The following is a 13,546-nucleotide window of genomic DNA, read 5'->3' as shown; positions in this document are numbered from 1 at the left end:
TTTCAAACACCTATTTGTTAAGCAGTTCAGAAAGGGAGTTGTAGAATCTGAGGCATATAGTTACAGTCACCAACCTTCTGTATCCATCGTTTTTGTCTGAGGTGGGCAGCTGTTTGGTTTGGTTTTGGAAGGAGTGAGCTGAGTTTTTGTGCTAGATTTGACAGGACTCTTGGCTGTCACTTCTGTCTTGGCTGTAGATGCTGCTCCAGTCCGCCCTCTGCTGGAGAAACAGAAAGTGTCATTGTAGGGTGAAGGTATAAAACATTAAGAAATCAAAGTACAAATACACATATATATGTATTTGTACTCGTGTACATATTGTGTACTTCACTAGAGCTCTTCTGTGTTTTCTTGATTAAGTATCAGTATTTTTTTGCAAATGTTTTTATGAATTAATAATAGAGTGCAACACGTCCGCGTCTGCATGGCACCTTGCCACACAAGGGGTGGGTTTGGATGTCAGGGAGGTCTTGCATGCTCGACCAGGACCAGAGGCCTTTGCTGCTGCTGTGGCACCCACTCTGACTGGGGTACCCCTCCCTCGGGCTACTCCTCTCCCTGCAGCCACTACTCCTGTATGCTCTGTCTTTCCTGCTGGACTGGCTGAAAGCTGAACAGCTGTCTCCATCTTCTTCACTACCAGCTGCTGGTCCTGCCACCACCTCTGACCTGAGTGAAGTAAAAACAAGTATTTAAAATATTTAATTTAACATAGGCATAATGTGATGTATAGTACAATTTCAATATCTAAGTGAAATTGTAAACTGTCTAAGTAAGTAAACTGTCCAAGATTCCAGGTTAGCACAATGAAGACTGAAGTGGTATCTACTGCACTGACATAAAAGGAGGGTCCCTTGCAGCATGCTTACTTCCCAGCTGGTCGGGGGCCGCTCCGAACTTGGGCGTCCCCTCTAGCTCAATGCTTGCTTGGAAGCTGAGGCGACAGTCAGCAAGCGCGGTCTGGCCTCTCTCAGATTGTGGGTCGTTGTCGTACTGGGCAAGCTGAGCAATGCCCAGCAGGTAGAGGGCCTGACTGCAGCGTGGTGTGGTCACCACGCCAACCTGGCACACCTTGTCAAGGGGGACATGCACATTTAACATCAAATTTAGGCTTACTTTGTAATACAGTGTATAGTGTAGCTTTGATATTGACACAAAAAAACATGCTGACACTCCATCACTGCTATGGTCATTTGCTCAGTGCTTTCAAGAAGAGGTACCTATTCTTAGTTTTGCAGGTACCGTTAATTGTAAAGAACAATGTCTGGGACAAAATAAAAGTTTCTAAACATATTATTTTATGAGATTACTTCATATTAAATTATATGAAAGCTGCTGTTGGAAACAGTGACTTCAAGTGTCTCTATGAAGACTTAATGTTCCAATGCCATCTCAACCAGACGGGTCGGTAAATTCACCTTCTCTTGCAGGTCCAGGAGTTCCCTGCAGGGGGAGATGGTGGTGAGTCTAATGAGGGCAGTCAGGGCCTGGCACCTTTTTGCAATCCAGGGCTGTTTCATTGTGGTTTCTTGGTGGATGAGAATCTGGAGCAGGGCGAAATGGGCATCTAGCAGCACCCACTCCAACTGCTGTGCCACCTGCCCCCGACACACACATCTACACACACCCTGCACTGCCAGGACCACCACACTGGGGAAGGAGACAGAGCAAAGACAGACAGACAAACGGACAGAGGCACACTACATGAAAGAGAGACCTGAATTAGGTCATAGCATTAGGTCATCACACATTCAGTCATTCTTCACTTGTTATATCTCTTTCCTCAATACGTTAGAATGGAATTAGAATTAACTACCTGCAAATTAACTTTGATCATCACCATGTTACAGTATATATGTTACTTTAAAATGTTACAGTGTGTACAAATGAGTACAGTGTGAATGTATGGTCCTCAGTTTGTGAGAGACTTACATGTGATAGACCTGCTCCGCGCTCATAGATCTCTCAGTTGTTTTGGTCCTTTGCAGTAGATCTCCTAGACTGAGGCAGCCTCGTAGGAACTGAGTGTTTACAGTGGACAGAGGGTCTGTCATGTTTCGATTGTCTCCCCTGCACAGAGGATCACATGTAAAGAGGGACGCATACACATACACATACACACACCTGTCCTGATTCTCTGGGCTGAGGATGTGTACACATACACATACACTGGTATGCACACACGCACACACACACACCTGTCCTGATTCTCTGGGCTGAAGCAGTTAGTGATGACATGCTCCAGGCCTTGCTGGAGAAAGACTACTGCCTCCTCTTCCATGGTGCCTAAGCCTCCCTCCTGCTGCAGCATGGCCAAGCCTGTGTAAAACCTACAAGGGCATAGCACACACACTGTATCTTAGACTAAGACTGACAACAAGACCAGAGAAGGACTAGTCATACATGTTCCTGAGCAGTTCATGGGTATCACATTCTAGCCCTTGAAAAAACACAGTGATTAGACTTCTCATCTAAATAGGGTCTTCAATTAATTAATAATTACTGAAGCAGACCGAAACCTAAGAAACTACTGCCGCGCTTGAACAGAAGAGTCACGCACTTTGCCTCGAAAGATCAAGTGATAGAAAGGTGCACGGTACGGATTGCTGTCAGACATCCACACCCCCTCGTTCCGCCCAGAAAAAAGAGCAGTACATGCAGCAGCCAGCAGGAGGCAGTCAGCAGCAGAGCGGCCCCCTGCGTTACCTGAGGGCAGGGTGGGAGGGCCGTAGAGCCAGCGCAGTCCGCAGATGCTGCAGTGCCTCCCTGCTCCTCCCCTGTAGCAGCAACAGCCTCCCCACGTGCAGGCTGTGCTCCCAGCTGTCAGGCCGCAGAGACCAGGCGTCCAGGTACTTCATCAGGGCTCTGTGCAGCAAGCTCTCCTCGTCTGGTACACAAACTCTCCCATCCTGAAGCAGTGCCACACCATTGTCGTAAGATCTTACATCTTCACTGAGTTATATTTACCAGTCATTTTCCCAATTATTAGGTGGGAATTAAGATTCTAATAATTACTGATTAAAAATAATGACTGATGCTGCTCATTTGTGCTCATAAGTGTCAAAAAGACAGAACATAGGGGAAAAAAAATGAAGAGAACAATCCATATAGCCCATCTGGGCTAATCATTTAGACTGTAGTCTAGAGAGTACCCATCACTGTGTCAAGCCTAGTCTTAAACACTCTGAGAGTTTCCTTCTACTGTGAACACTACTATGCTTTAATACCTATTTTTTTGCCTAACTATTTTATAAAGGCTTTTAAATTACTCAGTTATATCTCCCTTGAGTATACAAAAGAGTACACAAGCTATGCAATGCCTCATCCTATATATAGAATATTGGGCCAGGTTTTTGTAACCCTATTAAATAAAAGATTAGCGCTTTTGAAAGTTCAGAGAAAAGTAACGAGAGGTTTCAGGCCTGAAACAGATGATTCATGAGGATGAGAGGATCAATCACATAATTTGCTTTGTCATACTAAAATGAGGCAGGGGTTCAACAATTCAGGTTCGGTGAGAGGAACTAAAGGACAAAAGTAGATTAGCTAAATGTTAGCGTCAACAAAACTATAAGGACTTCCCCCAATGTGCGGGTGTTGTTGGCAGGAGTTACCTTTCCCGCTCTCTTTGATAACCAGATAAAAAGGGTCTGGATGTAGTCGGCCTTGACGGACTGCCCTTGCTCCTTCAGTTGGTGGAACTCCATATCCAGGGCCTTCAGCTGGTTCTCCAGAGTTGGTGTGCCAGAGAAGCCATGGAGCTTGCAGATGGCGAGGATCTCCTCCTCCCTTCCCGCAGTCTTAGCAGTGCCCAGCTCCTGTGTGTCCTCCTCAGTCTGGGGAAGAGAAAAGCCACAGTTACCACACCAAGGATCATGCTACTGCTCTTACTCTCTGATCTAATGCACATTAAACGCTATTCTAATGCATACATTTCACAAGATATTTCACTAATCCTAACGTTATCACTGATAACCTCCAAACAAAGGACTTGAACGTCAGAACCAGTGTGACCAATTAAAATCCTCTTCAGCAGAAGCAGAAAGCAGAATAAAAGCCTTCTTTTAAATCAACTGTACCTTTTTCTTAAGACCATACATCTCTGATGCATAGTACTGCTCCTCCAGGGCCTGGCCTAGCAGGAAGTGCAGCAGAGGGTCTCTGGGGTTGAGTTTGATGGCAGAGGCATAGTGGACAGTGGCCTGCTCCAAACAGTCCAGTGGTGAGCGTCCATGCTCGTATTGTATTGTGTCACCTAGATTCACACACGGACAACCTGCTGTAAGAAGGTATTCTTCAATGATGAAATCCTTGCCACTTATTTAGTATTTCTTACATATTTTTGTATACATTATTTAGAAAGTGTATATTGGCTGTATAAAAAAAACCATTATCTGCCAAATAATGTAATTAGACTTTTTCATGACAGCTTGTTAAAAAGGGGCACAGGATTTTGTTTAGTCGTGAACAAAAACGACTTATGACAGACTTATGACAGCTTGCTTAACACCTTAAGACCTCTGTTCTCAGAGAAAATTCAATAGTTTCACAAACAGCAGCAGGATCCATAGCAACGTGTCCTTATTTTCAGTAGACTCATCTCAGAGCAATGTTCCTGCATGTGGGAGGAATTCACCTCATTTTGCTTTTTTAGAAAACACAAAAAACATGTGGGCGCTGCGAGTCAGAGAGCAGTTTTCAAAACACAAACCACTGGAATTTGTATTGATCTCTTCACATTTGCCATTTATAAAAAGCACAAATGTATTCTGTTCAGCACAACTTACTCCTCACCTCTTCAATTTATAGCAGAGGAGATGAAGCATGAATATTTCCCTTGCTTATGCTTTTCGATATGCTTAGCCACACTGTAGGAAGCAAACCTCAGGAAACCTGCTTTCTAGCAGAGTTGGGAGTTTCCCAGTATTAGTGAAGCGAGGTAATTGATCCCATTTACAAAGACTGTATGCAACTCAGTCCATTGACTGGACTTGAGGATGTTACATCTCAGAATCACAGATGAACTGGCACAGACCCCAAAAAATTCTGGTAGTTTGAGTGCATAGATGACATAAAATTGTAGGTAGCCATTTTGTCTATATTTCTGGTTACTAATGGGTTAAAAGCACAGCACTCTCCCGGGTTTGACATCACTGTTGTTTTATAATGTCTCACATACCTGGTTTGGGAAGCCTTTCTCTGTATAATCTGAGTTGCTCGCTAGCATAGGTGCAGAGTTGAGAAACACTGCCCTCTCCAATCGCCTTCCATAGTTGTTTCTCCCAGCTCCGCATCTTAGGAGAAACAAGGTAACATAGATTATTGCAATTTAGAGCTGATCTGAGTAATTTACTAAGTTCTAAAAAATGTTTAAAGACAAGGGTGTACATGTGAACAAATGGTAGTATTATTACAGTAATAACAATAATTAATAAATAAATTCACAGAACTGAATATGGCTACTATAGTAAGACTAAAGTACTGTGGTTACCTCCAATGTGTGCTTTGTCTCAATTTCTAGGTGACTCGAAGATGCAAAGTGTCTTTTGTACCACTCGGTTTCAGTAACATCCTGCAACAACAACTAAAAAAGATCAATCCCAGTTCTAAATTGGATCCACTTTGATGTCTATTTTCCGATAAGGAATGCAATCTATAGCATATGTGGCACTGAAACACACTCTCATGTATAAATGATGACAATGAAACCCAAATCAATAGCTTTGATTTTGGCACCAGGCAGGCTTTGCATATTTCATGCTGACCTTTGTGTCCAGCTCTGTAGATGGTTTATGTGGACAGTCCTTTGCGTGTGACCCGACCTCTGATAACTTCATCACACTCTCGCACCCTTGAAAGGCATGGAAACCATATTATTACTCCCATGGTAATAAGTGGCTAAATACCTAAGTCCCAACAATGACAAATACAACTTGAAGGTGGTTGACGTGACACACCCTCCCTCTTGCCCTCTTGCCTTGGTGCTACCAGTGTACAGCCAGTGTGTCCATACCACGGTAAGTGAAGAAACACTTCACAGGAGTGGCAGACATCTCCTTGTCTAGGTTGAGTTCTGACACCTTCCAGCTCTCCCCTAAGGGACGCTCATCCAAAGGATTGACCTTTGACCTCCGGGTGAGCACATCAATGCAAGGGGCTGAGTAGGTGTGCTGAGTGTCACTGCAGAAAGAAAACTGCATTTCCCATCAATTGCCTCAAACTACCAATATTTACATATACCGATGTGAACGGTTAGTGGGACGGTGACAAACGGCTACGCACCTTGAGTTAATAGAGACGGGTCTGTAAAAAGCTGTTAGAGAGACAGGACATTCATACTTCATTTGGTCTCTCACATCGTTGAAAGAAACCGCCAGGGGAATCTGCTCTCGGGTGATACATAAAGTGTACACCTGAAAGAGATGGGGATTTCCAAAATATTCAAGAAAGACTATTTAAAGACATGCCAAATCTTTTAATGTGTGATGTCCACATAGTATTTATGACTTTTTGTGCACCCCCGTGGATTGCAACTGCACCCCTCTGTATTTTCTACCGGCGCCAAGCCTCGTCTGTAGTACTGGACACAGTCATTTTTCATTTGACTACTTTGTGCTTGTCATATCCTGCAAACAATTAGTATGTAATAAACCTATACCATGGATTAACACTATCATTTAACAAAAATAACTAAACCTACTGGCTGGCCACATATGAAGTTTACATTATGAAAATGATGAGGCACGAATAAGGCCACAGTATAACTTAAAGAGACACTAATATATATTTCGGGTTATGCTCTCATGTCATCTCTTACTTGGGATTTGGTGCCATCTGCCGAGGAAACTTTGATTCCAACCAGTGTATCACCGGCATTTAACAGGACGGGCTCTGTGGTCTCTGCCCCGTTCACCAGAACGCGCATGTTTTCATCCTGCAGCTTTGGCAGGATTTTAACCGTGGATGTCAAGAAATGAACTGTGCCTAAGTTAACAAATACGTGAATAAGGTGATTAAGCGCATATTCACTCTACAGGCATCATAGCTTCACACTGACCATGAATAATTGCATATATTATCTATTGACAAGTTTTTTTTTTAATGTGAAACAATACACTCACCTGAGTATTCATAAATGTTTGCTGAGAATGCAGGCTGCAGTTGCACGTTCCCCGCTATTTCCAGATCCGAAAGCTCCGCGGCGCTGGCTGACAGTTTTGTAATTTCAATACAGTACTTCTTCGATGTACCATCCTCAGCTACCACCTCTATATTAACTGGATTTATCCCATCATTCAGTTTAATAACTTTTGAACCATCGCCAAAAAGCTGTAAGACAAAATACAGAGGTGTTAGCTAAATTATCATAATGACATGCAGTGAAGCCAGGTGTATGCCAAACAAACAACCGCAAAAGGTAGCTAATATGGTAGCAAATCGTAAGACTTCATACTCACAATTTTATATGTGGCCCCACAATCGCTGGTTTGCAAGATCAGTGCCAGTTCAGTGATATTGCTCGGAGCAGTAACTTTATAACTTGTTACATGCGGCTTGAAAGCAGGGTTTAATTCCCCGAGAGACGTCGAGAGCGTTTCTAAATCACAGTTGTCCATCGTACTGAAATTTAGTTCAGGTACGGAGACTATAACGACACTGTTTCCAAAGTGATTCCAATTTACCATGGGTAACTGACCTTGTCTCATTATTCTGCGGCTCAATAACCATAGCAACAAGAACACTGCAATTATTTACCGTCTACTAACGTCTTCGTTACTACCGTACTGCAGTCTTATTAAAAACGTTTAGTAACATAAGATTTATCATGAAAACACAAGTAACGTGTTATATATATACGTATTATTCATATACGGATAATTTTACGAATTCAGATTTACGCCAATGAAAGGTTCCCCTTTCGAAATAAAAACTACATTGCCCAGAACTACCAGCCACCTCATTCATTTCCTGTACGTTTAGTTTAACACAGGAAGTACATTCCTGTCTTTCGCAGCAGCTGAGAAAAACGTGTACACGGGAGCAGAGGTAACTTATAATATAGCAAAACAGTTAGATTACGTTAACTAATAATCTTATGTCCACTGTGTGTTCAGAAGAAACATATATGTTGTCCCATGTTATGAATGATTAATATATCTTGAATATCAAGCAAAACTATTATAACATTACCAAGCTAGCAGCCTTAGGTCCACCTTGTTGGTAAGCTAGCTAACTAGCTAGCTAGACAGTGATAACCACCAAACATGACTTGTGTCCTGTTGCTAGACTAACTAGTTCTTTACGTAATCATAAGTACACCATATATTTTAAAAAAATATTTTTGAACTTTGTAAAACAAAAAAGCTACCCTTACATGTAACAAACATGGTGTTCTTCTACGGAAGACAACATTCGAATTATGTCGCTTTTGGAACTGCTAGTTAGTTTGAGTGGTCGGGGAAACCAGCTATATAGTTAGCTAGACCTAACTAGCAAACACAGTGCATTTAGGTGTAAAGATTTTAGTAAATTTAGCTTTGTCTAGATAAGGTTAGAACGTTGACCAGCAGGAGAAAATGTCTCTGATTCAGTTGTTTTAAATGTGAGTGCATTCCTTTCGGCGAAACAGGAATGGCTGAACAAGAAATATTTAGTCTAGATATTTAATCGTGCAGTGACCACCTTTCGCCTCTCTGGCTGCAGAAAATGGCGGATGAAGATGGAAGTGTGGAAGACTATCCGACTGAGATTGATGAGTATCTGACAGGATTCGACTCTTCCGTAACTTCAGTCAACAAAATGGTGCAGACTTTGATGTCCGTGTCCAGAAACGAGCTCCTCCAGAAAGTAAGTCTGCCACGAGAAAGTCGACTTTATAACAATGTTTGTGGAAAAAAAAACGCTGGAATACTTGTCATTATATGCACTGCCACAGTGAGGTGAAAAGGTACTAAACTACGAAATATATTTTGCCTGTGTGTTAGTGTATAATGTTGGCGTGTTATTCTGTGAACATAACTTGCCTCACACTGTTTAACTTGTAATGGTATCCTCAGCGTGTTTACTCAGGGCAGGAAGTCTAATTGCGTGCATGTATGATGCATTGTGAATATAACTTATACAGTAAGGATTCAGGAACGAATCCTTACTTTACATTCATAGTCAAGTTCTGGAGTTTTAATAAGGTCTTTAACAATGGAAACGTAAGGTGTAATTAAAAGTTAATTGATTTTATATTAGCTGGATCCCCTCGAGCAAGCCAAACTGGATCTGATGTCTGCATATGCCCTGAATTCACTTTTTTGGAGTAAGTCTGCTACACTGCATCTCTTTTTTGGTAGATTTGCATTACTTCTCTCTTTCTGTTCAGGATTAACATATTCTTTTTTTTACACTGGCAGCATATTTGGTGACACAAGGAGTAAATCCAAAAGAACATGGCATTAAGCAAGAATTGGTGAGGACCTTATTTTTTATTTTAAAGAAAACTCATCAGTGGTAGGAAGGCAATGATATTAGATTAATGTATTAAGCAGAGTATCTGTGAACTTGTGATTGGGTTTGATTCAAAGGTGACCTCTCATTCAAATGTGTCCTGTCTGCAGGGTAATTTTTTTTAATTAAACTAGGTTATAACAGTTATGACATAATGACTGCACTCTTTAATTCACATTGAATACTTGCTTAATGGTCTTTCCATATCCCCTTCAAACCATTGTTAGGGGACAAAGTTGGCATTGGTTTATCATGCTTTAATTCTGAATACTTGCATGTCTTGCAGTGTGCCTTTACAGTATTATCTGTCACCATTGGAGAAAACCTGACAATAAAAAAATATTTCTTCCGTTCCTCCTTAAAACCGAACACATATCATCCAAAAAAGTGTGACATTAATGGGAAGTTATGTGTTAAGTTCTCGTTGTAACTGCTTAATCTTGTGAGTTTGTCATTGGTAGTACTGTGGGCAATGGTACATGAACACTGTAGTTGGACCACATACCTTCTGTGCTTCTGACTCACACACCTAAATGAGAGACTTTTCAGCTGACCTACTCAGTAGTCTCAGCCTTGTAATCAAGCAAAAAAGTTCTTGCCAGCTACATGTTTTATTTTCTGTATATTGTGCTGTATCAAATATTTTTCATTAGAAGAGTACTGTTTTGGTTCCTTTGCATTGGTAGCTTTGAGTTTTAACGGCTTTAGCTCAACTGAGAAACTAGCAGTTGCAAGGAACCAAGCTAGCCTTTTTTGTTGCTGATTTTCTAGCAATGACTACACTTACTTGAAAAAGGATTGATTTGCATTACCAAATTATACTGTTACATTCACAGCATAACTATATGTAAATTTGGTGTACACTGTAATAATGGTGTTATGGCAGCTGCAAAATATAAGTATATCTTTGTGGACGAGAAATGACATTGTGTGAATAATTAATTGCGTCTTGATTCTGAAACTATTCAGTGGCAATGAAAAGATAACCAAAAATGTGAGCAGTGATTTTCGTCCACTTACATCAATGAATTTCTTTCATTTGAATTTATATTTTAAAAAGACAGTAACATTTTTGGCCCCTGAAACATGATGAAAGCACTTTTTGTAATTTAAATCCCAGTCCTTCTCCTTTTATTAATTTATATTTTTTGGATCTGCTGTTACTCCAGATTAATATCTGTTTATAGTGAAAAGGTGCACCTGCTGTTTTTAGACTGTTTGGATAGTAGTCATTTAATCTGAAAAATAAGTATGCTGACTGGGGTTACCGCTACATTGTCTTGGTGCTGTCAGTGTTTCACTCTTTGGATGATTCCGGAAATCTTAGTTGAAATTGGTAATGGAATTTTGTGTATTCTGATGAACAAAGGACAATTTGGGTTACGTTTCATTTGTCTCACCGAGCAGGAAAGAATCAGAACATACATGAACAAAGTCAAAGAAATCACGGACAGAAAGAAGGCGGCACGTCTTGACAGAGGAGCAGCATCTCGATTTGTGAGAAATGCCCTGTGGGAGGCAGAAGGCGAAAAGTCAAAAGCTACATCTGATGACTCCCATCAGTCTAAGCGGCGGAAGCAGAGTTGAATCAAAGGGGATTCACAAGGGATGAGAATGATGTTCTGAACACCATGGCTGAAATAGGCAGCAAGGGAAGAAGGCTGACACAGGACAGTGTAGCAAGGAGATGATAGTCATTTTTTGTTTGCTTATAAAGAAAGTAATTTACCATTGATGAAGTATTATATTTGTAACTGTGTTTGGAGATGTACAAACATTTTTTTACATATATGTAGTGCCCTTTATATTTATTCACACATGAGATTAAGCGGGAACAAAAATAATTACATGAAAGGAAATTGTACATACTGGGTCATGCTTATACTTTACTTTTAATATTGTACAGAACAAATTCAGATTGTCCATAAATAATGCATTTTATACCAGAATGCATGAATATCACATTTTGTAAATCTTTTAATGATCTTTTAATTAAAATCCAACAAAAACATCTACATTGAAAGTCTACATTTTGGAAGCGGGCTGAAAATGGTCCAAAGCAATTATCCAGATCTACAAATAAATGGTTATCTGAGCACAAAATCATTGTTTGTAGCTGGCCTTTTCAGTTTTCATACCTCAGTCCAGACTAACATTTGTGATTCTAACTTGAGACGGCTGTTCAGAAACAAAACCCCACAGATCTTTTGGATTCTATAAGAATCTTGAGTAATTCTGCCAGGAGGAGTGGTGAAATATCCTTGCTCAGAAGTTCCAGAAGCTCATGAAATGGTCTTAAGTGCAGTCCATGCAGGTGGAGGATTTATGCAATCCTGACTACAGGGGTGCAAATGTATGTGACCATGATGTCTGGAAGAAATTTTTATTATTTTAAGTTGTTGTTTGGGAACTTTTCTCTGGGTGATGATATCAAGTAGTAGTACATTCAAAACAGTAAGCAGGAAAATTGCAATATCCAATCCAATATTCATTTATTTAATTGCATCACATTGCATTCATTTATTTTCCAGAGTGACTCCCACAAGAAAACAGGAGAGTATCCATCCAAGTTATTTATCTGTTGTATAATATTAAAATGTAATTAGAAATATGAACAAACATGTAGGACACTGTATAAACAGAAGCAGCAAATCTTGATTTCTCTTCTTTTTTGTTGTATGCAGTAGATCATAAGTGGTTTGATGAAGAAGCGAAGAAATGCAACTGTCTCTATGAGCTTGTTTTTTTGTATTACTCAGTGTCTCCACAGTGGCTGGAGGGCATAACATGATCAAGAAGACTCCCAGCCAAGCTGCAATGAGACCAATGCAGAAGAGATTACTTGGGGTGGGTGGGCAGGACATTTTGTGGATTGGGGAATGTGCATCTTTTCACATGGTATGTATTCTCTGAATGGAAGTAGCCTCTTGTATCTGTCCTTTCCCCATCTTAGTTTGGAGTCCATTCAGCTCAGAAGACCTGTCTCACTTTTCTCTGGCACCAAGCTGAGGAGGAACCCTGTCATGTGAGGGCTCCTCTCAGAACGTATTGGAAAAGTGTGTGCTTCGAAGTCCTTGAACTTCTAACCAGGCCATATGTGCTTACTGAGGATTAATGAGGTTACAAACCAGGAATTTTGTATGACGGCAAAGTCGAGCAAACAAACTTCAGTCAAGTGACACACAGTAACATTCCCCATCTTGAGTCAGTTGTGTTTGTTTATGCCGTTTGCTAGGAACATTACTAGTGGGGAAGTCAGCGTAATAGCTCATGACATCATCAGAGTCGCCCAGAGGCTTGAAGGGAGCAGATAGGGGTTCCCTGTCAAAGCTCATCAACTCAAGATACACTTTAGAATACAAAACTTTGGTGTCTCGTGGAAAAAAGGAATTTGGACTGAAACAACAAATAGAGTGAAGCTGTGTGCAGACTTGTTTGAAAAGTGTCGGTCCAAGGCAGATGGGGAAAGTGTGTGTTGGAGAGTGCAGGGCACGAAAAAAATGTTGTGGGACTAATTAATGCTTCAGAACAGCGTGAGTATTGTTGCAGTGCTGGAGGGTGTAATTAGATGGTAGCTTCATGAGGAAGCTGCTATAATAAGGTGCAGCGCATTTGATCCTAGGCCTTGATATTGTCGACCATTATTAGCTCAGATGCACCTCTAAATGCATGCATGAATATGCTTCACAGATTTCTGAATAAGAAATAATTATGCTATAGGCAACATACTGAGATTGAAAGGGGGACAAAATATCACACATTTTTGACATCTACTGTAGGATTTAGAAAGTGTTTGATCCATGGGACAAGGTCATAGAAATTGGCTAGAGAAATTGTTTTAGCTGTAAATGAAATCATTTTTGTTTTAACATGTTGTATTGTATTTCTTCTTTTAGTTAGCCATTTTCATTCAGAGAACTTTGGAGTGTGTGTGCTGTATCATTTGTCTTGCAGACTAATAAAGACGTGTCTGTAGACTATGGATCTTGCATCTTGCTGTTCGCAGTGTTCTGTCATTTCACGGCATCACATAACGTGTCTCAAAATACTG

General features: G+C 40.7%; 1 protein-coding gene across 1 annotated transcript; it reads left to right on the top strand.

Annotated features, from left to right (window-relative positions):
- The first annotated feature begins 8,004 nt into the window (after window positions 1–8,004).
- Window positions 8,005–13,300, top strand: c1d (C1D nuclear receptor corepressor). Its single transcript, XM_036546733.1, has 5 exons — window positions 8,005–8,046; window positions 8,704–8,847; window positions 9,241–9,307; window positions 9,402–9,457; window positions 10,903–13,300. The coding sequence occupies exons 2-5, from the start codon at window positions 8,707–8,709 to the stop codon at window positions 11,080–11,082; spliced, it is 444 nt and encodes a 147-aa protein (XP_036402626.1). The 5' UTR covers window positions 8,005–8,046; window positions 8,704–8,706; the 3' UTR covers window positions 11,083–13,300.
- Window positions 13,301–13,546: the final 246 nt, after the last annotated feature.

The sequence above is a fragment of the Megalops cyprinoides genome, chromosome 15, assembly GCF_013368585.1.
Source record: "Megalops cyprinoides isolate fMegCyp1 chromosome 15, fMegCyp1.pri, whole genome shotgun sequence".
Classification (NCBI taxonomy): Eukaryota; Metazoa; Chordata; class Actinopteri; order Elopiformes; family Megalopidae; genus Megalops; species Megalops cyprinoides.
The sequence above is the reverse complement of the archived record's forward strand: the minus strand, read 5'-3'. Positions and strand labels throughout refer to the sequence as shown.